The sequence below is a fragment of the Alligator mississippiensis genome, chromosome 1 (genome assembly GCF_030867095.1).
Source record: "Alligator mississippiensis isolate rAllMis1 chromosome 1, rAllMis1, whole genome shotgun sequence".
In the NCBI taxonomy this organism is placed as follows: Eukaryota; Metazoa; Chordata; order Crocodylia; family Alligatoridae; genus Alligator; species Alligator mississippiensis.
In genome coordinates this window covers 266,667,439-266,694,450 of record NC_081824.1, presented here as the reverse complement: position 1 = coordinate 266,694,450, position 27,012 = coordinate 266,667,439, and the positions used below count along the sequence as shown (strand labels likewise).

The window sequence follows — 27,012 nt, the reverse complement described above, 5'->3', positions numbered from 1 at the left end:
GAAAAAGAAAAATGTTTCTGTAATATGCCTCATGGGGCCTTTTTGCATTTTCTGTAATACTACCTAGATTCTGAGAGTTCAGATTACATAAACAACAGACTTGTAGCAGTCAACACTATTTTTGCCTTGTGTGGTTTTGAATCTAAGAATGACAATTTGAGCATTCAAATTAACTCTGCTAATGTATCTTGGCTTGTCATACAGCTCTTATAAAATACCATGGCACTCTGGTTCTTGCCAAAATCCTGCCCCTTGGCCTACATGCATGCTTGCATGCACTTGCCTCTATGTACTTCAGTGGTATTTAGTGTTGCTTACAAAGAACTCTACGCTTCCTTCTGGATAATGGCACTATTTAAATGAAGCTGTAACGTACTAGAAATGTGCTGGATAAGGAAGGAAACCTCAGCACATATTTGCAGTAGCTTTCCAATATGTGGGAGACGCTGAAATGTATTAGAGTGATATAGCTGTTATGGTCCAGGAATTATGCAAAAGGGAGGCAAGGATTTCTTAGTGTGGTAACCTTTTATTGGACCAACTGCGTAGTTGGGACAAACCTAGACAAGCTTCTGGATCACCTTTCAAATGCAAAGCTTTGTTCATCAGGTCACGTGATGAAGAATGCCTTTCATTTGAGACCTTGCCTAACTGTGTCCCAACTATTCAGTTGGTCTAATAAAAGATAACATCCTAAGAAATCCTTGCTTCTCAAATGATGTTAGAGCACTTCAGCTTTCACATTTTTCAGAAACATGTGAGTATTGGTTCAAATACTACTGAAACTCAGTGGGACCTAGGTTTCTAAGTGCTGAAGGTTTTGATTTTTGTAGTGCACAACTTTTTTTTCAGCTGCTTTTCCTATTGTTAACATGCCAGAAGCATTTAATAAATGACTTCTCAGTACTGTAGCACATGCAGTGCCTCACTATAAATAAATCCCACCTGAGTGGAATAGAAAGAAATCATTGAAGCAATTACAGGTTGTCTTTTTTTGTTTTTGTCCTTTCAAAACTCAATAGGAAAATGTGTTTAGCTAATTGGGCAGTGATTTTTCTCATCTGTGACTTAACACATGCTGAATTCTGCAAGTTTATTTGTACTTTCTATTTTTTTTTTAAAGGATTATATTTCCAATCCTTGATGCAACGCTTTAACCAATGACTGCTTTCAGTGTTAATATGATTGTATTGGTGAAGATCCAGGCATGGCTCTGTTGTATCTATATTTTGTTCAGTCCTGAGATATGAAAACGTTAACTTTGCAAGCTTAAATTTCTGACTTATGTTGAAAGTCTGGAGACTTGCAAGATTTTTGCCTTCTTTCAGTTTTAGTGCTAGCATTCCCTTGAGTCTTCAGTGTATACTTTTAAAAGAGCTTCTTGTTCAAACTGATGATTTCCTTTGTAAATAACTATCTGTACCTTGTTACTGAATATATGAGACAGTTTCATAGTTTAGTTGCAGTTTGATCTTGTAGTAATGAATCCTGTGTACATGAAAGCTGTTCCCTGCTGCAGAGGTAACTGGTGTGCCAGATTTGTATTGCAGGATGAGGTGATGATTTGAGAGATGTATTTGGGTTTTATTTTCTTACAGTCCTTCCCCAGTTTAATTATTTCTGTTGTCTGTTTATAATTGGCAACTTGTGTTGATATATATCCAGTAAAGTTTAGGTTGTTGCAATACAATGTTGTTACTTTTTGTGAGCTCTCAAAGTGATCTTGTGTCATGAATGTCCTACAAAAATAGGTGTTCAGGATGGGGGCAATTGATTACTTTCCAAGGTCTTTTCCACTGAAATCTTTAGCAATTGTTTTATCTTGTTGAAAATTGGGGTTGCCATATTTCCAGTTTCAAAAAAGAAGACACCTATTGGGGGTGGTGGTGGTAATATGATTGTGGGGAAGGGCAGTGATATGCTTGTGCCCTGCCCCCCAGACCGTGGTGGTACCCTTCACTCCCAACCCTCAGCCCCTGTCCCTGCTGATACGCCTCATTCCTGATCTGCAGCCCCCTGGCCCTGTCTGTGCCTTGTGCTCCTGACCCATAAGTGCCCCTCACTCCTAAACCAGAGCCCCCCAGCTCTGCCGGTGCCCCCACTCCTTACCTGCAGCCTCTTGCCCCCCCCCCCCCCCGCCTTGTTGGTGCCCCTCTCAACACGCAGCCCCTGCCTGCCCCCACCTTGCTGGTACCCCTCAGTCCTGACCCGCAGCTCTCTGTTGCTCCTGAAGAACCCCCCCACCCCATTCCCCCGCTGGAGGGGCAGACAGCTCCCCACCCTGCTGCAGTCCTAGTGCCGGCAGGCACCTTTGCACATCCATCCACACCCACAGTCCCCAGCCCTGGCCCTCCAACCCCTGCCCCACACAGACTTGCCTGCCTGCAGCTGCCGGGGTGTGCACACAGATGCATGTGATGCTCCTGCCTCCAGTTGCCCTCCTTTGCTCCCCCCAGCCCCAGGCAGCTCCTTGCTGGGGCAAATCAGGAAGTACCTGGAAAAACTTTGATGCTGAGTGGAGGCAGAGCAAAATCCCGGACGTTTGTTGATATTTAAAAAAAAACTGCCTAGATGGAGATGGGAGGGCCCTAAAAGAGGACATGTCTGGGAAAACCTGGGCATATGGTAACCCTATTGAAAATAGTCCTGATGCAGCAGGGGTTTGTCAACTGGACCACTGCCCTAGGGCGGGAAGGCCCTAGGGCAGTGGTCACCAACCAGTCTATCTCAGTCTGTCAGAGGCTGCATTATCGGGAGCCGCAGGATGCAAATGGCTAGGCTGAGCCATGGCCCCATGCTGCCCAGGCTGGGTGATTGGGGTCAGAGCCTGTGGTGGGGGGGTAGATCCTGGGTTGCCCTTTACTTACTTAAAGTGATCTTCACTTTTTGTATGCCCTAGGGCAGGGGTTTCCAACCTTAATTACCTTAGGGCAAGGGTTCCCAACCCTTTTATGCTGATGACTGGTAAGCTGTAGACAAGAAACGATGGTAGACTGGCAAACTGCGGACCAGGAGCAACCAGCATGCTGCGGGCCGGCAGCCAACCCTTTTTTATATTCAGTATAAAAAAGGGTTGGCTGCTGGTCCACAGTATGCTGGTCATTTCCAGTCCACGGTTTGCTGGTCCACGGTCACTTCCGGTCTGGTAGCCAACCTTTGGTGGACTATTACTGGGTCGTGGTCCAGGGGTTGGGAACCCCTGCTCTAGGGGATACGCGCGTGCAGAAGGGGACAGTGCTGCCACCCACCATCCTGTGCTGCTGCCCCCCAGGACCAGGACCGGGAGGAGGCGAGGACAGTGGTGCCTCTCTGCAGCTGGGCTGCACAGACGCCGCCCACCTGGCTGGATGTGGGGGAGGGGGAGCTTGCACACAGCAGCGACCGCTGCCACCCACCACCCCATGCTGCTGCCGCTCCGCATCTAGCTGCGTGCCCCACCACCTACTCCATGTCCAGCCGCCGGGGTACGCTTATTTAAAAAGGTTGAAAACCCCTGTGACAGCATTAAGGCATTAGTATCAATGCAGCTGTATGTACAGATTGTGAACCCCAAAGAAGAGAAAAGGTAAGCTGAGATGTACATTATGTGGGTGCAAACCTCAGCTTGCCTTTGCTTACACTTGGGGCTCGACATCAGTGTTATCTGTACACACTGTCAATTCCAGGATGTTTCTAAGGGGCAAGTATGAATAGAAAAAAAAAATCTGGTTGGATCTTTGCCTGATTGGAACCCGGAATCCAGAGCCAAGTATCCAAGTCATCTTAATGGTTTCAACATAGCTTTTGTTTTTCTCTGTACATCTCATTCCCCATCCCTTGCAACTGTGGAAGTCCTCAGGGGAGGTGAATTGAGTTCCTTTTTAGAGTAGTATTAATGTTACTGCCCACTGGTCAGCTGGTGTGCGTAAGCCACTGGAGGATCATCCTTTCCTGCCCTTGACCTGAGCATGGTCTCTGAAGCATTTTCAGTTCCTGCAAGGTCTGTACGGAATAAAGCAAGGGTGTTAAACTCATTTGGTCCCATGGACCAAATTCAGATTGCAGGGCTTTTCCAGGCCAGATCTAGACTGGAGTTGTGGGCTGAATAACTTGTGAACAGGGACAATGGTGTTTATCCCCCTGGCTGCTGGAGATGCTGTTTTGGCCAGGCTCCACAACTCAGGGAGTTAACACAGCTGCTGCTTGTCCACCTTTTTCCCTGTCACTTATTTTAGTCACCAGAGGTGACCAGAACCCCTGATTTCCAGTGGCAGGCAGGTGGGGGAGGCAAACTATGTTAACTTCATAGGTTCTGGAGCTACATTGAGACAGCAACTCCAGCACCTGTGCTGGTTAACCTTTGTCACTTCTGGGGCTCTGGCAGCTGTGATGACAAGCCCTCTGGGCTGAATCCGGTCCATGAAGGTGGGTGGTCCAACCTGTAAGAAGCCCGGTGGCCAGGTGTTTGGCACACCTGGACTAGGGTATTGGTAACAATGTGGACAACACTAAAAATATTTATCCAGGATATATATCCCTTTGTCATTGCTGTGTTGGGTGGCCATTCTCCACTTTTGTTCAGCACTAAGCTGCAGTTCAGCTTGATGTAAATTAAAACATCTATAATGGCCTTTGAAGTGTTGTTTCTCTAACCGGAAGCCCTTTGTAAGTTAAATATAAATTCCTTAATCTCCTAGGATGAATATACACAATTTTAAGGTAATTTTTTAAAAATAAGTTTAAAAAACAAACCCTGAGCTATAGTTAAAGACTGCCAGTCCTGGCTGCATTCCTGTAGTAGATGGTCACCAGACTGTTATAATTGGACACAACCTTTAGATTCCTTGTATTTCCAAGCCAGCTGGGCCTGGACAGCTTCCAGATGCTGTTTCTAGTTGTGGCTTCTCAGGAACACTGCTGGGGAGGCAGACTCCTTGTCTCCCTGCCCCCCCGCCCTCCCCCAATCCCATCTAATGTGGGACTGTTCAGTTCAACTGTTCTATATCCTGAAATGAAAGCTCTCATCTCATGAGCTTGCTTAGTCACTCTTATGCTTCCCCCAGAGCTGTAGCTCCAAGTTCTCTGGCTTATAGTTTAACTCTGTTTTACCTGCTTCAAGTCCTCAAGTAAAATTATGTATGCAAAAGCACTCCTTAAACATGTATGGTTTACTTTTAGCCAGTACATGAGCTATACAGTACATGAGCAGAACAGTAAATATGATATTTACTTGCATATCATGGACCCCCAAATAAGATGCGTATCTTGTTTTGGGAAGGTAAAATAAAGAATTTTTTTCCCCCTGAATCTTAACTACCACATCACATCTCACTATGTTTGAATGATGGTTGCATGCAGGGAGGCAGAATCCACTCCTCCAGCTTCATACCCTTTCCTTGTAGCTAAAGAGCTATAGGTCTAACCCTGTCATAGCTGCTTCTCAGCTCCTGGCAGCCATCCCACCACCCTCAGTTCTCCATTCTGGTGCAGAAATCGGCTTTCTTGCTTAAAACACGCACCCCAGTTTTGGAGAGTTGTTTTTGGGAAGAAGGTGCATCGGGTATGTGAGTAAATACTACATTTGAACTCCAGCTCCCCCATCTGTGAGCTTCACCACTCCTAAGGGTCCTTGGAGGAAGGCCAAAACCCCCCTCTTGCTTTTCTTGCTATTGCTCCAGCTGTCTTTCTTATGTTTCTAGTGCTGGAATGCCTGTCCCTGCTTAGCAAACTCTCTCTTGAAAGAGCTCTGGCACTTCCTTTTTCTTTCTTTTTTTTAATTTCTCCTGGTCTACTGGGGATTTTGCTTCATCATTCCCAATGAATGATGGGCAGGTAGTGAAAAGCTAATGGTATTGTTGGTAGCAGTCCCATTGTCTGAGTGGGATAGGGTTATTGAATGTTGATTTCCCCTGGATGGCCCTCTTTCTATTCAGTCCTATCTGTTCTGGTTTCAAGGTGCTACAAGCTAGTAGATCTGAAGATTATACTCACAAATAATATTTCAGAAATTAAAAAGGAATGTCTGAGTTGACAGGGAAGGCTTCAACTCTTAGGCTGAGTTCATTTTACAGAAAAATAACTGTAATTGAATGTTAAATGTTAACACATTCACAAATGGGGTTTTTTTTCTTCTCACCCATCAAGATGATAATACAGTTACTTTAACTTGCACTAGGGACAGTTAACCACGTTAGTCTGTAGTTAGGTAGAAGGTGGGGCAGGGTGGCACTTTATAGACAAACTTTTTTAGAGATGCTTGAGCTTTTGTAGGCTACAACAGTGGGGGTCAGTCTTTTAGGCAGGTGTACCACAAATTAAGCCCTAGGCCATCTCAGAGTGCTGTTGCTCTGCTTTCTGCTCCCTGCCCTGTGCTCCCTTTCCAGTTGACTGCACTCATTTCTGCTTGCTGCATTATCTGCCACTGTTTCCTGTCCTCTCCTTGATTTGCTGTATGGAGCTCACTGAGGCTGCCAGTGCCACTTAGGGCACTTGTGCTGAAGTTGGTCACCCCTGGGCTATAGTCTTTGTCAGATCCTATGAATGGAATTCTGTTTTTCGATTGGTATAACTATTCGTTCCTAAGGCTAGTAGTTTGCAAAACATTAACAGTCATCATCCCCTACAAGTGTCTTGAGTAGAGCAGTTTCTTTGAGATCAGCCTAGTATAAAATGTAGACCTCAAATCAATGTTCTTATCACTATAGCAGTGCTAATTTACTTACAGATATAAAACCCAGGTAAAGACTTGTCAAAAAATAATGGTGGTTGATAGAAAAAAAATCCAAAGATACATTTGAGCATACACTACTCCACAACAAACAGCTGCACAAGACTGTTTTAGTGACTGTACAACATTACATGACTTCTTTATGTTCTGTCCATGCAAATCTTCCCTTGACACAGTGCAGCAGTTAACAGTGAAGGCGCAAGAGAAGATGGCTCTGTATGTATCTGTTTTCATCCAACATAAGCATAGAAATAGGTAGCTGGTATCCATTTCAGAATCTGAAGTTGTTTACATGGCCAGTCATTTAAAGGCATGTCGATGAAACAAATTGTGCATATTGATTACTGTGCTTCATTGAGTCAAGAAGTATGCTGTTCTGAATATTTTTGGGGCTGGAAAAAATAGACTTCCAGAGTCTCATCATCTTGAGTTGCCTCCTTCCATTATTTTTTTTTTCCTTCCCTTTTCATTTTGGTCACAATGAACATTCCCCTAGAGTCCCATCAGTGTTTAAAGCTGGTAGCGTATAGGTTAGTGGGCCATTTAAGAGAATGTATACCATATTAGTGTAAAAATGCAGCCTCAAACTACTTTTGCTAGTAACAGATAACATGAAATTCCCATGTCATGTAGCTGTGTCTGTTTTAATTCCACAAGGTAAATACTGCAGTACTATCAAGATGAACAATATGGCCTTTTATTTTACTTACAAGGGTTAAATTCACTTGTACTTTTTCAAGTTTATAACATGCGAAGTGTCAGATAATGAAGACCTAAATTAATAGGTTGTCTCTAATGTTGTATTTACTTCAGTTTAAAACTTAAGTGCCTGTAACCTTATCAGTGACAGAGACACAAGGGAAGTTTATATTTAGCCTGTGGACTATTTTAGACTCTGATATGTTTGAAAGTTGAATAAGGACACTACTACTGATGCAAACAAATCTAGTTTGTTTGCTGTTACTGGTGTTAATTGGGTCTTGATAAATGAGCAGAAGCAAGTTTTAAAAGGAAGTTTTTTTCCAAAAAACACTTAAGTCTGTTAATCAAACAAATATATAAAAATGACCGTCTGGTTCAGTGGTTGTGTTATATCTGCCTCTGTCTATTTTTTTTTCTTCTCTGTGGTCAAATGCTGTATTAACTTAGTTTCTGGGAGTCCTTGGTCTTTGGTGAGATTTCCTGGGATGTGACTGAAGGCAGAATATCCCTTAAGGTTTTGTTTGTGTGATATTGTTAACAAGTCCAACTCCAAATGTTTTTAACACTTTGGAGGCTGCGCTGTAGGAACTTGATGTTCAGTTACACAACCCAAACTGATTTGGTGTTATGTGTAGTAAAGTTAGTTGTATACTAAAATGTCAAGCAAGTCATTTTGTAGTGGTATAAAGTTTTGTTTTTTTATGAATAATGTTCATACTTTCATTGGTAGGTAAGATATAGAAAGGAATTTGGTCAGTTTACTTTGCACTGAATAATGAGCTCAAATGAAACAGATGAATTTAAGCATTGAAAAGAACCCATTTATTTAACATTTAAAAATGAGAGCTGTAACATAATATTGAGTTTTGAAAGGGAATCAAATGACTGAGATCAGAAGTCTTGGGTGTTATGCCTGACACTGTCACTGCATGGTGGTTTTTCAGTTGCTTGAGTGCCCTTTGTATCAATTTTTATTATTTGTAGAATGGTGCTAGCACATACTTGTCTAGCTTATGGGTGTTCATATTTTTAAGAATTTTGAGCTCCATGGATGAAAACTTGTCTACTATATCATCACCAGTCTGAAGTCCTGGGTACTGTTCTAAGGGTGCCTGTAGATGTGTGGGGATGCTGCTCTGACGTGCTGACTTGATTAATCAATTAATTAAGTCTGCTGGAGTATGCTAATTAGCATGCACCAGCAGCCACCATGTCCTGTGTTTCAGCATCCCCACACTTCAAAATGGCAGGGGGGGTGCTTTAACTGAAGCTCATTGAACAAACTTTAGTTATAGCGCTTCCATTGCCATTTTGAAACGCAGGATGCTGAATTCACGAGATGTGGGCATTTTAATTAGAGCCTCTCTAATTAAAGTGCCGCTCCAAGAGCCGGTCTAATTAAAGTGCACCCCCCCCCACCTTCAGCACAAATAAAGACGCCCTAAGACAGCAGTTTTCAACCTTTTTTAGTCTAAGTACCACCACCAGCCAGACACCAAGTGGGAAAGGGATAGGGGGGAAGTAGCGCACATGGTGGTGTGGGTGGCATGAGGCTGGACACTGAGCAGGGAGGTGGGAACGGAGCACCGCTGCCTCCCAGGAGCAGAACCATGACTGGGCAAGGAAGCTCACCAAGCTGGTGTATGGCTGTGGCGGCTGCTATGTGCGACCTTTCTCACCCTGCAGAGGGGTGCCGCTGCCCTCACCCCGCCCTGGCCTTGCTCCTGGGAGGCAGTGGTGCTCTGTCCCCACCGGCCCGTGTGTACCCCCCAGGACTGGTCCAAGTATCCCAGGGCTACGCATACCCCCAGTTGACAACTCCTGTCCTAAGAGACTAAGAAAATGTGGGTTTCCTTCAACTGAAGAAGTAATGCGTTGTGAAATGGATTAAAAAATATGCCAGATCAAGATCTAGGACTTGTCCAGGACAAATGACCAGTATGCAAGTGAAAAAGTTATGTTCCGTAAAAATGCTTTTAGGGTATAAGTTAACAGATGCTCTGCATTGGAAACAGATGCTGGCTCTGTTTCAGTTTTAAACTAGGGCATTTCAAATGTCACGGTAAGCTAGCACATAGACACTTGGCCTTGGAAAAAATCAGCTTGAGATAAATGAGAGTTCATTTGACAAACAATCTATTAGTATTTTTCGGACAAGGGGTTATCTTCTTTTCATCTCTGATACTGTGATGGTAAGACTTTAAATAAAAGGTTCGGCTGTATTTCTGGATGACGTAGATGAGCTTTTATCTTTAGACTTTGTTCATGAAATCATCTGTGCTTTTCAATGGAGAATGCCAGTTTAAGATTTCAAATATATAAAGTTCTTAAGATCTTGCTCATTAAGCTCTCATTGCTTTACCATTGCTGTCTAATGGGGGGTAACTACGTATAGGAAAGTGGCATGGAGTTTCATTGTCAAATTCCACAGAAAACATTAGGCAGAATGATTGAGAACAAGACCTTCTTGAAGACTTAGGTTGATTTTAATCCTCATTTCATCATTGGTTTAGGTTTCAAAGTAGAAGCCAAAGTCTAGCGAGTGTCCTCCAGTGACCACAGTTTAGATATAAGGGGTGTTTGACCATCATGGGTGCATTCAGGTGAGCGCAGCTGTACTGTATGTGGCACTGCAAACACGTCTGTAGCACCACATACTGCACAGTCAGGTGTTCTCTGTGCTACAAGGGTGCGCTGCCCATGCATGCACTGCTGTTTTTTGGGTTTTTTTCTGTGGGTTTTTTGACCTCAGGATCAAAAAAAAAAATGGAAAAAAAACCTGGAGCAGCTCACGCACGGGCAGCATGCACTGTTGAAAACTGAGCTGGGCCGCCCAGAGCAGCGCTGCGGTGCCAGCCAGGCTCTGCCTGGTGCAGTTGCCACGGCTGCAGACCTGGGAGGCCCTCAGGTAAGGCTGCTGTGGCCAGCACAGTGCTGGCCCCAGCCTTCCCTAGTGCCCCCAGAGTAACTTACCATGTGCCAAAGTGCACATGGCACAGATGTTTCCCGGAAACAAATAGATACGGTACAAGGCGTGCTGCTGCTACTTGTCCCCGGGGAACCAAATGTCCACACGTATAGAAGCAGTCCGTTGGTTGAAACTGACTCCCTTCCCTGCTAATTTGAATCAAGCAGGCTAAAGTGACAGAGAGAGGAATCATTAGGAAAGTTATGAGACAGTGATGCTGAAGCTTTTGGTCCCATGGCCCAGGTGAGTGGTGTGGGGTCAGTATGCAGGCTGGATTGGGCCCCCCATGGCCTTGGCTGGCCCCTGCTTGTTGGGACTGGGCCATGGGGTCTGGCTTCACCATCTCCCTGTCCTGAGTGCTGCAAGCAGGGCCCAAGGCTTCCCACAAGTATGGAAATTTGGCAGCAGGCGTGTGATGCCATGGGCAGGATCTAGACCATAGAATATATGTTGAGCACTCCTGTTTAAGTAGGGACCTACCTAAATTGATGTTTCGTGGATTTTGTGGATACTGTGAAATCTGGGGCTGCCTGTGAAATTTGTTGAAAAAACAATAAAAATAAGTGTTTTACTAAGTCTTCCCTCCCAGGCAGGGCTTGCAACCCACCTGGGAGGGGAAGGCACTGGCTGGCAGGGCGGTATGAAGGGGACAACAGACCAGATGGAGGTTGCTCCTCCTCCCCCCAGGGTCTTTCTGCCAATCATCACTGGGGGTTGGGACTGCTGTCAAATGCCTACAAAATAGGCTCTTCCTACCAGGACAAAGCTGTGAAAATGACTTTGTCTTGTTGCAAGTTAAGTAGGTCCCTAGTTATAATCCAGTGCAGGTGTAGCCTCTGGACCTAGTCACTAGAAAGAAGGATCAAACAAAGTAAAAATAATGTAATTAAGGTAAATAGTTGAATTAAGTTTTCTGCTAGCTGATAAAAAAATCACGTTGAAAGCAAACCTGGGAAAGAAAGAATCTGTTGTCTTTCCTTTATTTTCTTTCCCTTTCCATCTTTTTGCACACTAGCAATTCCCAGCAGAAGTCCATCTGCTCTTGCACACACTACCTTGCCAGGTTATTTTTTTTATGTGAGTACTGTAGAGACTCCTACATGCAGATATGGTACATTACACAGGAATGATCATCTGCTGTGGAATCCTCTTGTTTTGCAACTCTAAATGGGAAAGGGTTGAAGAGTACTGGACAGGCAGTCCTTGATTTACAGTGTTTTAAGTTGCAACGTTTTGCACTTACAGCTTTTATAAATTGAAACCCTGTTTCAATTTTCTGACCTCAGTTTCAGCTTTACAACGCTTGATCCGATGCAACGCTGTGCCAGCGAACAAGTTGGCTATGTCACTAATCTCCCTGGAGATCATCTGTCCAAACTTTCTTGGACACTTTCTTTAAGAAAGCAGACAAGACTCCAGAAAAACCTGCAGCCAAGACTCCTGAGAAGACTCCAGCCAAGAACCCTTCAAAAAGTCCAGCAGTCACCTTAAAGAAGTCCTTCCAAATCAATATGATTGTTATTTGCAATATAAATACATTGATGTAGCTATATTACTCATCTATAATTGATTGAGTAGAAAATTCTGGGTTATTTTTGGTGATGATAAGGTATCAGGCCTTGGTTCAGGAACCAATCCCCCATTTATAACATTGTTTCCTATGGGAAAATCGGTTCCAAGTTGCAACATTTTGACTTAAGATGCGTTTTTCAGGAGCCAATTGTGTTGCAAGTCTGAGGAATACCTGTATTGTTTCCATGTGCTGAATTTACCTTTGGTAGGGAAATAAGCATTTTCTAATCTATGTATTATGATTTCACAGATTTCATAGACAATTAGGGCTGGAAGGGACCTTGAAGATCATCGAGTCCAGCCCCCTGCCTGCCCCAGGGGCAGGAAGTCAGCTGGGGTTAAAGAATCCCAGCAAGATAAGCATCCAAATGTTTCTTGAATGAGTCCAGGTCTAACTTACTTAGTGTTAGCATCCAGAGGCCGCATAGATTGAGGTACTGTGGTGCTGAAATGCTGTAAAAACATAATAAATGAAATTTGTAGTGAAAAAGTTCACAATTGAAAATTAAAATATTTTCAAAATTAATCTAATATAAGAATTGGGCATCCGCAGTGAAAATCCTAATGTGTTACTGAACAATTGCAAAAGTGATAGGTTTCAAGTGGACAACTGTATCCAGGAAACCCAGTGTTAATATTGAAGTTTGCTATATATTCCAGCATAGGAGGAATGTGCATTTTAAATATGAAGATTACCTACCATTTTATTAATTATGGAAAACTACTTTTTCATCAAAGGATTATCAGATGTGTGTGTCTAGTTTGTTATGCTGCAGTTTAAATATTCTACCATATCAGTTCCTTTTCAAAATACATTATGTATTGGACTTGATTATCTGGTGCATCGTGCATACACATTCAAGGAATAAATTGAAGGAAAGAAAGAAAGAGAAAATGTCATTTTGATACGTACATTGTACTCTTTAAAATATGAAGTTATTATTATAGTTTCAGACCCAGGAGGCCTGTAAATTAATTTCTACATGGACTGAGTGAATACCTGTATTCACTGAACAGGTTTGAGAATGGTTGCCTAAAATGAGGTGATAATAGTATGAATATTAACTACATGACTAAGCATTTGGCAAAAGGAGGGACTGTGTCTTGCTTTTACAATTCTGAAAGCAGAAGGCTAATCAACAAAATATTCTAATGAAAAAGCAGTGTTTCCCATTCCACCATATGTATAGGAAGGGTTAGTACATGGTGAGCTTCCATACTGAAATTTAGTTAAGATGTGGTGGCTAAGATCTCAATATTTTAAAATAAAATTACTTAAAAAATAAAAGCACAAATGTTCGGTCCCTTATAGCTTTTTCATTCAGGTTGAATGATGGCTGTTTTGAGCAGTACACTTAAATCCCTAATAGCATATTGGTACAAGGGAACATTGTACCATCTGAATTGCCAGTATTACTTCATGAACATCTGATTGTTTGTTTTTTGAATTCTCTTGTTCCAGTCTGACCAAGATCATAGGCAAGGTGATACAAATGCTAACATTTCAGAAAAATAGCATTTCTTTGTGTGTCTTTTGAGCTTCAGCTTACAATGGTGCAGGTGCTAATGCAAATTTGGAATCTTTCCACTAGCGGTGTCCATTGGGGCCATGTTTGTGCCTGTGTCCTCATGCGTCTTCACTTGAGGACAGCGTGGCTACAAACACATTTCAGTTCCTGCTTCTGCTTAGTGAGGCAGAACTTGGCAGTATCTGCCTGCTCCCCCATAGTGCCTTTTTATTAAATCAAACTTGTATATGTTATTACAGTAATAAAAATAATTGGGGCAAAAATAGCTTTAAATTATTGGCAGTCTCTTGGTTTTATTTTCTTTAATTATTTTTCCCCCTCCCAACTACTGTGGGTATCAGGATGCCTTCCCTCATGATCACCAAGCTTAAACTCTCCAACCTGAAGCTTGTGCCCTTTTGTGTGATGCATTTACTGCATCTGCTGGCAAACAGTCAGTGGTAGTGTTGTTCCTGTAACTGGGATGGTTGTCCGAGGATATAGGAGAAGCAAGTTTTTTGAGGTGAGGTAATATTTTTTTATTGGACCAACCTGTATAATTGAGAGAGCAAGAGGAAACAAGCTTTTGGGTTTTAAGTGCCCTTTATCGGGTCTGGGAAAGAAGCAGTCATGGCCCAACCTAAGTAAAAGTTAAAATAATTGTTTTAGTTTAATCTAATTAGGTTAATGGATTGATCATTTGAAAAGTGAAGTGGCCAGTTATCACTTGTGGAGCAAAGAGGAGTTAGCTGAGACAGAAATGAAAAATATATTATATAATAAACCATAAAACCAGTATCTCTGAGTCTATGGTTTTTGGTAGAGCTATGAATTTCTGTTTCTAGGCCAATCATCTGAAGGTATTTTGTGGATTTTTTTTTTTTTTTAGATAAGGGTTGTGAAAAAAGATGGCGTGATGGGTTTTGTGACAAGTGTTCTCTGGCTGGTGATAGGATGTTCCTGTCTTTTATCACTTTTCTATAAGAGTTTATTCTGGATCATAGAATAATAGAGTTGAAAGGATCTCAGGAGGTTTTCTAGTAGTTCAAGTGTGTGCTCAAAGCATGATTGTTTCTGACTAAACTGTGTTTGTTAGTCAAGTGTTTGTCTCACCTGTTTTTAAATACTTTCAAGGATTGAGTTTCCACAACCTCTCTAAGCAGTCTGTTACAATGCTTAACCACCCTCATAGTCAGAAAGTTCTTCCTAATTCCCAGCATAAATATCCTCTGCTACAATTTGAGACCATTGTTCCTGGTCCTTAACTGAACAGTCTGCACCTAGTCCCCAGTGCCCACACTGTGTGTGTCTACATGTGCTCCTTACTGCACAGTAAATTAATTTACTGCGCAGTAAGGCATCACTGTCTACATATGTGCTGCAGTTAGGTCTCAGTAGATCAATTTACTCTGGCATAGGATAGTACCTGTGTCTGATGGGACTGTCTGATGGTGGAGTGAATTACTGTGCTTAAATACATTTGTAGACGGTGAGGTTGGGAGTAGTTTACTTCAGCTCAAATTGCTTTGGAGTTTATTCGGCTGCATTACTTGCATGTGTAGATGTGCCCAGAAAGTAAAGTCCTCCATATAGGCACCCTTTTTATGATCCATCAGGATCGTAGTGGTTGTTTGGTTACTTTCAGGGTATTTATTGCAGTGGGTGGCATATACAGTATAACCTCATAAATCTGGATACCAAAAATCCGGAATTATCAAAAATCCGGCACTTCCCCCTGCTGCTCTGGGACCAGCTGCTGCTCCCCCTGCCCTCCTGGAAGTGGAGGAGGAAGCTTGCAGCTGCTACCACCATTCACCACCCTGTGCCACCACTCTGAATATGGCTGCTGCTTTGGGACTAACCACCGCTATTTCCCACCTCGGTTCTACGACCGGCCATTGCGCCTTTTTAAAAAATCCAGCATTTTCACATTTCTAGCAAGTGCTCGGGCCTGAGCACACTGGATGTATGACGTTATACTGTATTGTATGTGGGGTTTTTGATTGCAACTGTGTTGGTCTAAGAACATAGGCAGGCAAGGTTTTTTGAGTAGATGTGATATTTTATTAGAGCAACTGAGTAGTTGGAAAAAATTTCTTAGCAAGCTTTTGGGTGCAGTCACCCTTCTTCAGGCATAGGGAATCTCTGCTGTTCACTCCCCATACCTGAAGGACGGTGACTGCACCCAAAAGCTTGCTAAGAACTTTTTTCCACCTACTCAGTTCATCTAATAAAAGATATCACATCTACTCAAAGGAACCAACTTCCCAGGGAAGTGGTCCTTGCCCCTACCTTGGGCAAATTCAAGAGGAGGTTGGACCATCACCTGTCTGGGGTCTTGTGAACCCAGCATTCATTCCTGCCTGTGGCAGGGGGTCAGGCTAGATGATCTGTTCGGGTCCCTCCTGACCCTAGCTACTATGAAATTATGAAACCTTTCCTGCATATCTTGTATGTGATACTCGTGTGCTGGATCCATGGATTTGGATGGCTTTTGTATCTCCACTGCCTCTATGATCAACGCTTCCCACAGCAAAACCATTGAAATACTGCACAACTATTCTGTAGATTGTTCCTGTAGCGGATAGGGTTTAGACAGGGTCATAGTCCATTTTCTAAACACAATGATCTCTAACAGGAAGCTTAAAGCCTGGACCTTGGGAAAGTTTAGTATGGGGTATTGTTAAAAGAATATTCTTGACTTTGACTGGGCAGTGTTATATTTTTGCAGGGGGTGCAGGATCAATCTGTCACTTCAACCCCAGGATGGGCAAAATGTGGCTCGCGGGCCAAATCCAGCCCACGGGGCCCCTAAAAAATGTAGAAAATGAATATTTAGTTGCCCCTGGCTGCCTGTCAGGCAGCCCTTGATGGCTTGCCAAAACTCAGTAAGTGGCCCTCCGCCCGAAATAATTGCCCACGCCTGCTTTAACCTGTCTTCACCAGATAGATATTCTTGATAAATGACAGGGACACTCTCTCTCCTGAAACAACAGAACTGCTGCTGCTTCTGAGCTGCTCCACTTTCCTGTGAAATGTGGTTTTGTCTCTTATCTTTAGGACTCTGACTATTCTGCCTGCGGCTGAAGTTTCTCCTACAGTCTACTGTGTCTAAGTCAGTATTTCTGACTGACTGACATTCTTAAATTCTAGTTTGCTGTTTGTAGGGGCTATCAGGTGGGCAGGTTTGGGTACTTACCTTAATTATTTAGTCTCATTGAGTAATCCTTAGTTCTTAAATTGCAGATTAAGAGCTACAGTATTGTCAACCCTAAATTAAAAAAAAAAAAACAACCCAAAAAACCCCACAGGTCATCATTGGATTTTTTTTTTAATATATTTTCTTTATTAATTGCCTCAAGCCATTAAGATTCATATTTTCAAGCTTTTCTCTGAATGATGAAAGCTAGAATGTTTTGTTTTAAAAGCAGATAAAAGCTGCAATTTTCACATCATCACAGGGCTCTTAAGTAGTTTTGGCAGCACTGCAAAGTCACTTTTTTGTCATTGAGATTAGCTTCACCTTTTCAGTTCCTGTATCCCTCAAATACTTGTTGCTCCCGCATTGTACCGTTATACTATGTCTGCATGTAACAGAGCCAAAAGATAGAAATGCGAATCAGAATTAATCTTTTTCCTCTCTTACATCAGTATGGAATCCCAGACACCTGAAATTATAGCCCTGTCTACAATTACCAGGGAAACAAGACTGGCATCTTTCACTACGAACTAAATGTGTTTTGTTAAAATATGGAAAACATAAGGCTTGGTTGTGCTGCTGCAAGTTTATCATCTGAATAAACAAGAAAGATAAAAGCAACTAGAGAAAACAGACAGAGGGGCAGTGACTTGTCCTAGTCTAGTTCAGGATTTAAGGCTAGAAATATAGATGTGAGAAGGTCCTTTCTCTGCTTTTCTGCCCCACATAGTTTCTTTATCTTTTCCCCTTTTCTATCAGGATGGAGAATTTCCACTGAATTCAACTGAAGGAAGCACTTTAGGCTACTGTCTCAATGTATATCTGTTACCACAAGTGTCCTTAGTTTGTCCCTTTTCAGGTTAAAATCAGACACAGTTTCTCCTGCTTCTGCCTATGGCATGCTTTAGGGCAGGTGTTATCAACCAGGCGTATTCAAATTACCCCCAGGGGTACGCAAGGTCCCAGGGGGTACACGGGGGTGGCTGGGGACAGTGCTGCCACCCCATGCTGCTGCCTCACAGGAGCAGGGCTGGGGTGGGGCAAGAGCAGGGCCACACAGATGATGCACTACTGCCCCTCCACTGCTCACCATGCCCCCGCTCTGCATCCGGCCACATGCCACCCCCCCTTCCCAGGGCTACACTTATCAAAAAGGGAGCTGCTAGGGGGTACACTTATTAAAAAGGTTGAAAACCCCTGCTTTAGGGCATGGGTCAGCAAAATGTGGCCCATGGGCTGGATCCAGCCAGCGGAGTCACTGGATCAAGTCTGTGGAGCTGAAGGGTTTTTCCTGTGCCAGCACCCAGATCTGCACCAGGGCTGGCCATTGAAAAGTTGGGTAGCTTCCAACTGCACCCATACTGCTGCCATTTCTCTCTGCCCTCCAAGCTCTTCTCCAACATCAGCTGGGTGATTTTGTTGATGTGTCAGCAGTGGTGGGGGGCTTTGCATGTGCCCATGCCGGGGCCATGCAGCTGGGAGCTCCACCTGTGCTGCTGCTGTATCTCCCAACCCCTTGCTCCTTGGTTGCGGCACGGGTGTAGCTTCCAGCCTGTGAAGAGCTGTGCTGGGGTCAGCATCTACAAAACTGCATCTGCCCTAGTGTTACTTCTCCCCCTTCTCCAACTACAGCCTGGGCACAACTTCCAGCCAGTGGGGAATTTTGCTGGGGCTGGGCAGCTTCTAGCTGTGTGTATGCCACCAGAGGTGCAGTTTGCAGATACCGGGTCCCCGTTCAGCTCCCCATGAGTGAAGTTGTGCCTGTGCTGTAGCAAAGGAGTTGGGGCCTGGGAGAAGCGATAGTCATATGGGCACAACTCCCAGCTTTCTTGCCCAGCATAGGTGTGGAGAAAGCCCCCCTGCTGCTGACATGTCACAAGAGCCATCTGGCTCAAGTTGGATCAGAGCCACATTGTTCTGACCTGTGGTTTTATGACAGGGGCAGCCAACCTGCATTAGGTGTGCCACTAGTGGCACATGCAGGCTTTCTGTGCAACACTTAGCAGACTGTGGAGGGGAGAGGCAGCACAGCAGCAAACAGGGTTGAGGAAGCGGAAAGCAGAGCAGAAGATTGAACAGGAGCACCAGGCAGGGAGGAAAAAACAGAGGAGTCAGTTGTCTTTCTGTGCTATCAAGTCCAGTCTCTTGCATCGCCGTCATCAGCAGTGATGTGGGGGGATTCCTTTGGTAAACGATGATCTTCAGATGCAAGAGACTGGATGTGATGACACAAAGCCCCTTCTAATCCTTTCTTTCTAAATCCTTGCCTGGCTGGAGACCATGAAAATGAATATACAGGACATTAATACACAGCATATAAAACCCTGCCGCATGAAGCCTGCACTTCAGAGAAGTCTTCTTCCTTTGCTGCTCTGATTTTTTTTTCAAGCAGCCTGAAATGTTCCTATAAAAGTCTGATTTCTAGTCTTGTTCTTAGCATTAGGACTGTGTTCTACTTTTGACTTGAGACCTAAACTGATTGGCTGTGGTTTTCCAGTTTAAAAGTTATGCCTCTTAAACTGTATTATGTTTATTAGAATTGTCAGTTATGAGACTCTAGCTATTTTTTTTTATTACTTGTACATACGGGTTATTTTCTTTTTTTTCTGTGCTGTAATTTCAAAGGAGGCAGCTGGTTTTGAAGCATGTCAATTTCAGAATGTTTATACTGGTGCTAAAGGTAGTGGAACAACAACTAAACGTGGGGTTTTTTTTCTATTTGAATACTTAAAACCCTGGAAATTGTATTGGGACTTTAATTCAGATTCTGCTCTATTTAGGTTCTTATGTTGTGCCCATCACCAGAATATCTTAGTGCTAATGTTTTTTAACATCACAGTTTAAAATGAGTCTAACATTTTTTTTTCTTCAACAGGAAGAAGAGAATTTATCCAAAGATTAAAACTTGAAGCAACGCTGAATGTACATGATGGCTGTGTAAGTAATTGCTTGAATCTGAGTTTTAAAAACTTTGAAAATGTAGTGTCCTTGTAACAAACTAAATGTGCCTAAATTGAAAAATGCAAATTAAATAATTTTATAGCCAAAGTGAAAACCTCTACCGGCTAAGACCTGCATCCAGGTCCTCATCTTCTGTTTCCTCTAAAGTTTCTAAACAGTACTACCAAAACCTGTGAAACTGAGCGAGGAGACATTTATTTCATTCCTTTGGCAGTGAATGAGGCTGTCACATGGGGAAAAAAGACTCTTGTAACATGGGTTGGAACAGGAAAATGAAGGAAGAGGTCATTGCATATAACTTAAAAAAATTCTCTTTACTTTTCCAATATCTAGCTGCCAAGTCCTTCTGTACTCGAGTCTCACAACCACAGTGCTTTTGGATTCATGAGATCCAGCTTCTGACAACAGTGTCAGAATACAGGCAGCAGCAAGTCTGTTTTCCTCACTCTGCACAGGGTTACTTAAGCTCCTAATATTAGTTAGATGCACTTGATTGCCCTATGACTTAGCAGATTCTAGGGCTTAGTGACATGGTGGCAGATTTGTCTGTTGTGGAAAGGATTCTGTCCTGCCCAGCCTGTCAGTGGAGCAGAAATTCAGGCTTATTAATGCATTTATCTCTTCCTGTTCTTCTGCAAGAGTTTTTGAAAGTACAGGGTTGTTGTAAAGTCTGTTATGCATTTACACAGTAGTTTTTCTTAAGTTTAATTTGGTGTCTTGCATAAATCAAAAACAAATTCAAAGTCAGTTACCATGGCAACTGTAATGTTTTCCTCCTGCATTATTATAGACTTCAATCTTGTGTCTATTAGACTATAAGCAGACAGTACATTTGTCATGGTACTGGTTGTGCTGCTCCTTTTTCCATAATGGAGAAGTCACAGGATTTGCATGGCCACATATCTCCCTTCAAAACAGGTTTAAAGAGAAGCTGAATGTACCACTGCTCTTCCATCACTATGTGGTCTGAATGAGCACAAAAACTAACAAGCCTGGTGCTGGTTGAGGGTCTGTTGGTTCCCAGAACTCTGCCAGTGTTGGATAAAGCTCCCATTGGTTGTTCAGATTGTGCGTGGGTGATGAAATTTGTGTGGGTGAGATTTTGCTGCATGTGATTCACTGCACAGCTCTGGCCCCTCATCACTTGCCTGAATTTACCTTGCATATATGCTGCCTACCACCACTGATCATGACCTGGACCTTCTACCACCATTGGCTGCTATGGATCCAAGGGTGATCGTAACCTCAAAGACCTTATTGGCTTAGAGTTATGAACTCCTGAGGCAAGGTGATGTTGGTGGGCCCTGATGGACACCATGGCTCCTTTTACTGGTGCCAAGAATGATGAAACAGTACTTTTGGAAAAGAATCTCGTGCTCATTTCCACAAAATGAAGGGTCTGTTGCTATATCCACACACTAGTCTGCAACAGCAACTGCTGTCGTAAAGATCTTTTGGCCCCAAGTAATCATGTTGTGACCAGGTAGACTGGGGAGTTTCTCCAAATTTCTCAGTGGCATTTCTGGACTAGGGAAATGAATAGCAACTGGTGGTACTGGGTCATCATAGCCACTTGTCATGATGAGCAATCATCTCACATAAACTTCTGCTTATCCAAGAGTACCTTCATGGAGAACTGTGCTGAGCTTGCCTCATGCATACAGCAGCAACCAACAGTGATGAGGGGTTACCCTAAATCATGAAGAAGCTCATTGTCATCTTTGTGTGGTAGCATGTGGTCCACGGCAAACCATTTTGGCGTGGCCAAGTTGATGACTGTAGAGGTAGTGGGAGGTGTGTCCCACAATCCAGCAGACGATGGCTCTACGCATCATATGCCTTGTTGACACACAGGATGTTGTGCATAATTTTACCAGCCTGGTGTTCCCTACCGGCGTTGGGGCCATCAATAACAGATGGCTATCCTTTCCCTTGTATACTGTGGCTGGGAATCCATTAATCAGAAGGGCTACTTCTTGATTATATTTCAGGCTGTTCACTGTGGCTGGTTCACACATGTAAAGGCCAGCTGGTTAGGCAAGGTGCACAACGCCAGGATATTTAGGGTCTCTCTCCCCCCTGAATAAATGGAGAGGAGAGAGTTTTGCCTTGGTCTGCGTGACATCCCAGTGGAGGAATGATTGAGGACTCTGCCTACTCGCTGAACCCCTGGCTGATGAAGCTGCTCACTGGAGCCCGACATGCCTGGAAGGAACTGTTCAGCTGCAAGCTTAGCAGGATGGCTGTGAAATGTCTTGAGGCTCACTGGAGGTACCTGAGGACACACATGGATGCTACTGAGAGCAACATACCTCAGTTTGTTGTCTCTGTATGCATGTTTCGCAACATCTTTGAGACCAAGCCCAAGCTTCTGCCCCTGCTGTTGGAGATGGAGTGGCCCCTGGTCCTCCTGATGCCATTCCAACAAATTCTCAAGCAGATGCCAGTCAACTGGTACTTCGTGTTCCCGACATGGTTGCTGGCCACTTCGCAGACTCTGGACTAAGGGTGGTGAATCATACAAAGTGTTTAATCAGGTTAATTGCTTTTGTCAACTAAACTCCACTAGTCCTGGGCCCCCAGTTGCCAGGACTATGGGGCCAGGCACCCAGGTCCACAGTCCCCTGCCCCTGGTAGGAGGCAGCAGCTGCTACAACGAAGTAGAGCCCAGTTCCTCCCGCCTGCTGCAGGCTCAGGATTCAGGGGGTAGCTCCCTGCCATTGTGCACACTCCTGGGTGGTGGCCACCAGTGCCCCCCAGAGCTGTGTGCAGGGTGTGAGTGGGCGTGGGCTTCTGCCCCACTGCCCTCCCCCAGGGCCTCCAACCTGGTACTACAGGAAACACTGGGGCCACGCAGGGCAGCTCATTGCTGCTGCAAGCTCCGTGCTGCTCCGGTAACGCCCCCCTGCATGCACAACAGCAGCAGTGAGGGGCACAACTCCGCGCTGCTGCCGCTGCTGCATGCGCAGGGGACGCCTCGCTAGGGCAGCAACGGAGCTCACAATGGCAAGCAGCTTCTCCCATGTTCCCTGCAGTGCCGCATCACACCCGCTGGGCTGTGGTGGTCCTGTGGGAAGGCAGCAGGGTGGGAACCTGCAGCCCACCCCCACCCCACCCTGTGCACAAATCTCGGGGAGCACTGCCCCCCCCTTCCTCTGGGACAGCGTGCAGCAGCAGGGAGCTGGGCCCACCTGCTTCATCTTGGATGAACTGCCCACAGGCCTGTCTTACTCCCTGCCGGAGCCCTGCGGCTGCACATTGCAGCCCTGGGCCCAAAGCCCCAGCCCTGCCCAACTCCCTCCCTCTCTCTCAATAGGGGCCTCAATGCCCTCCTCCCCCCCACTCACCTACTGGAGCTGCTCTCCAGGCTGCATGGCTTCCATGTGCGTCTACATACACATGGTGCCCCCTGCCTGACCACCCTCCTCCCACTCCCTCCCAGCCCCTTGCAGGCTGGAAATCTGCCAGCCTGCAGAGAGCTCTTTGCAAAATCCATGGGTTTCTCTGTTAAAACGAGAAAGCCTCGTTTCCCTTGAGTAAAGGGGAAAATCCACATTTTTTTCTGTTTTTCCATGGAAAGTGGAAAACCCAGATCCCTGTTGATTAGGAACAGTCTGCATGGATTCACCAAGGGCAAGTCATGCCTGACCAACCTGGTTGCCTTCTATGACAGGATGACTGGCTCTGTGGATGCGGGAAGAGCAGTAGATGTGATATGCCTTGACTTTAGCAAGTGTTTTGATATGGTCTCCCACATCATTCTTGTGAGCAAGTTAAGGAAGTACGGGTTGGATGAATGAACTGTAAGGTGGATAGAAAACTGGCTTGATCGTTGGGCTTAGAGGATAGTAATCAATGGCTTGATGTCTAGTTGGCAGCCAGTACCAAGTGGAGTGCCCCAGGGGTCAGTTCTGGGACCAATTTTGTTCAATAGCTTCATCAGTGACCTGGAGGTGCACCAATGTATTGGTTGCATATCAGATCAGCACCAATAAAAGGAAAATTAACTTTATTGGCAATTGGCTTTTTTGGGCTGGTATAGCCAATAACGCCACCAATAAATACTGCATGTATTCATGCAGCTGTAGCATGATATGGTCAGGAATTCAGTTTGGTAGCTTGGAGAGCAGCATCTGGCTGGCAAGTCTGTGGGGCGGAGGCAAGGGGTGTGGAGGGTGCAACTTGAGGGCCTCCATGGTGAAGGAAGGAGTGGGGCCGGGGCTGCCCAGTCAGGGCAATGAATACAACCCTGGGAGTGGGGCGGAGCTGCAGGTGGCTCATCCAATGGGGTGGCTTCCTGCCACTGCACGTACACCCAGGTGAGGCATGGGGGGCATGCGCCCCTCAGATTTGCATCTGAAGCGAGTATGGGCTGCCCCGCTGCGGGCTCAGGACCAGGAGCTATGCTAGCCTCTTCTTGGAAGGGGGCTGGGCTGGGGCTGCACTTAGGGTGAGGCGGGGTGGTCAGCGGTGGCACTGGGGGGTGGGATATGGGGAATTTTGGGGTGGCTATAGTTCACTCTGTAGCTGCCGCCCCCACCTGCTCCGAGTGCAGCCCCAGCTCAGCCCCTTTGCCAGGAAGAGGCTGGCGCAGCTGCTGGCCCCGAGTCCACAGTGGGCAGCCTGCCTTCACCCCATGCATAAAAGGGGGGGGCACATGCCCCCCATGCCTTCCACAGGGGTATGCACAGTGGCAGGGAGCCACCCCCCACCCAGCGTTCCCCGGATGAGCCGTCTGTGGCTCTGCCCTGCTCCCAGTGGGCTTGTATTCACTGCCCTGGCTGGGCAGCTTTGCCTCACTCCCTCCCTCACTGTGGGGACCTTGAAATAATAATTGGCCATTGGTATTGGCCAAGAAAATTTTTATTGGTGCACCCCTAGTTTCTAGGTTAACTGTCTGCCAATAAATCACAAAGACTGCAGACAAGCAGCCTCTGAATTACTGAAAATGCATGGAATGAGAATGCAAAGAGAGCAAGCATTTTCCTCGCCCCTCCCCCCCCCCCATGCACACACACTCCTGCCTTGATGAGATCTGCTGACTACTGCTGTGAAGCAATCACAACCATACTAGTTGTACGTCATGTGTTGAAGGATTCTTTTAGGAGTGGGGGAGTATGAAGTTGGACCTGCAACACAATGATCGTTAAAGACCCTGCAGTTACCATTAAACACGTCTCACAAAAACACTAATTGATCCACTAATTGTCCCCTTCGCCTGCACTGGGGCCGTTTAACACCTCCTACTTCCACATTGGATGTGGGTGGCTAGCCAGGGCAGGGTGGACTGGGAGTCACTGATCTGGTTCAGATCTGGGTTGCTGTGCTGGCCTGGGAGGGCTGCATGTCCTTAACCACGGTTGCATTGGATCCCATGTTGCACGCTCTAGCAGTGGTGTGGTCTGCTGTGTCCACCATATTTTTGGACCTGACTGTGAAGATGTAGAAGTTCCTCGTAGTGGCTACACATGACCTTGCACACACCTGATGTGGTTGCTATCCTGTGTCTTCACAAACTGCTGGTTCTGTGCCTGTGCCTTGCACTTTGGCACTAAGTCCAGTCATGTTCATGACTCCAGGCTGTCATTTCTTTTGTGATCTTCTGATAGACTGTATTGTTTTAGTGACTTGCCTGGAGTACCTGCTGATTTTTGATCTCACCTCAGATGGCAGTGAGATCAGCTACCTCTTCCTTGGTTCAGTTGCTGCCACACTTATTGAACTGAGGGGCTAAGATGAAGGAAGGGTGGATGAGTGTGTGCAAGAACAGAGATCCTGGATGTATTTAGGTCCTTGAGGTTCCCTGTGGTTGACTGCATCCTCTGAATGCTGGCTCTGATGTTAGTCTCGGGTAGCTTGCAAGAATGAAATGACTGGAAAGTCACTGTGCAGGACCATTAATAGGTGAGGGGGTGGCCACCTGGGGCCTAACACTTCTGGGCAATAGAGCTCTGCAGTCAGAGTAGAGCAGTCAGGCAGAGTTCAGGAAGGGCCTGGATTGGGGCTGATGTGATGCACTACAGAGGACCAACTGGTTTGTCAGCCCTGCAATAATATCATGGGATAAATGTACAGATGTCTGTTGCAGTGACATGGGCAAACTGTTAGTAGGTTTTGTTGCGCAGACATTTTGGGGGCAATTACTATCATTAAGGGTTGTAGTAGCAATGCTGTCTATTTACTGTTACAGTTTTAAGGTTTTAATGTACAAAAGTCTTGCTAAATAATTTCTACTTTTGTCCCTGAATCTGAGTCCATTTCAGGGAATCTCTTTTTGCAAATCCGGTGCATATCTTATGTGGAACATATAGTGAGCCTTTTGTAGTTAAAGCTGCATAAGTGTTTCTTACATGAAGGTTCTTTTTCAGTTGTTTTTAACTTCATCAAGCCCCCCACATTTTGGTCTGAATTTTTTTAAGTCTGATCTCTTCCTCAGGTTAATTCTTCTCTCCTCTCCCATCCCTCCCCAATTTTTCAACAGTGTTGTGGGCATTTTCACATTAAAAAAGTGATGGGAAGGTAAAAGGCAACTTTTGCCATTTGTATAAAAATGTTTTATTAATTGTTAACAGCAGCCAAGTGAGAGGGGTGGGAGATTGCATTTTAGCATGGAGATGGTTTCTAAGATGGATGAATGTCTTGGGAAAATACATTTTTAATTTTCAGTGTCAGGCTTTTTAAAAGTATATTTTCCATGTACTCATAAGTGATCAGAAACTTTTTTCTGTGACTTTTCCCCAGTTTTTTATTGTTATTTTGCATCTGTATGTTATTTGAGAAGATACTAGTTCTGAAGATAGCCTTCAGAATTGTGACTCATTTTATACAATGCTTAAAAAAAATGAGTCGCAGTCAGCATACATCTTTTGTGGGGCACAGCTTTTTATTTGATGCCTTGTAAATAGTTCCACACAGGAATTTTCTTGGTATCTTCATTTAAAAAAAGAAGAGGAAATCTCATGTAAAAAAAAAAAAAAAAAAAAATTAAGATCAAAGTGAATCAGTAAAAAAAAAAAAAAAAAAAAAAAAAAAAAAAAAAGTCAGAAAACGGCCAAGTTTTTAATTATGTAAGCATGCTATTCTTTTTTTACAGTATTTTTGGTTAGAAATGTACGTACTATTATTTAAGATGAGTAAATTTGAATGTGCATTAGCATCAGGTAAAGCAGGGCTATATCCAGTGGGAGGCCCGTGGGCCAAATATAGCCTGCAAGGGGTTAAGTTGTAGCCCTTGGACTCAACCTGGCTATCCCCTCCCCTCCATTACTTCTGCTGCAGCAGCTGCATCCAAGGGCTCCAGGCTCCCCCTCTTGCCTCTGCCCCAGGGGGTAGGGTGGTGCAGCACTGGCACAGTCTTCAGTATGGGGGGAGCCCATAGGCCAGGGTGCCTGAGTGC

At 44.7% G+C, this 27,012-nt stretch overlaps 1 protein-coding gene across 7 annotated transcripts in view; it reads left to right on the top strand.

The window, feature by feature from the left end:
* The window catches only part of DCAF6 (DDB1 and CUL4 associated factor 6), a 148,441-nt gene that overhangs the window by 8,538 nt on the left and 112,891 nt on the right, over window positions 1–27,012 (top strand). For all 7 annotated transcript variants that reach the window (XM_059720595.1, XM_019476156.2, XM_019476157.2 and 4 more), the window contains exon 2: window positions 19,531–19,592. Coding sequence is in view for 6 of the 7 variants with exons in the window: in XM_019476156.2 (XP_019331701.1) it covers window positions 19,531–19,592 (62 nt within the window). In the remaining variant the exon portion in view is untranslated. The remainder of the gene's footprint in view (window positions 1–19,530; window positions 19,593–27,012) is intronic.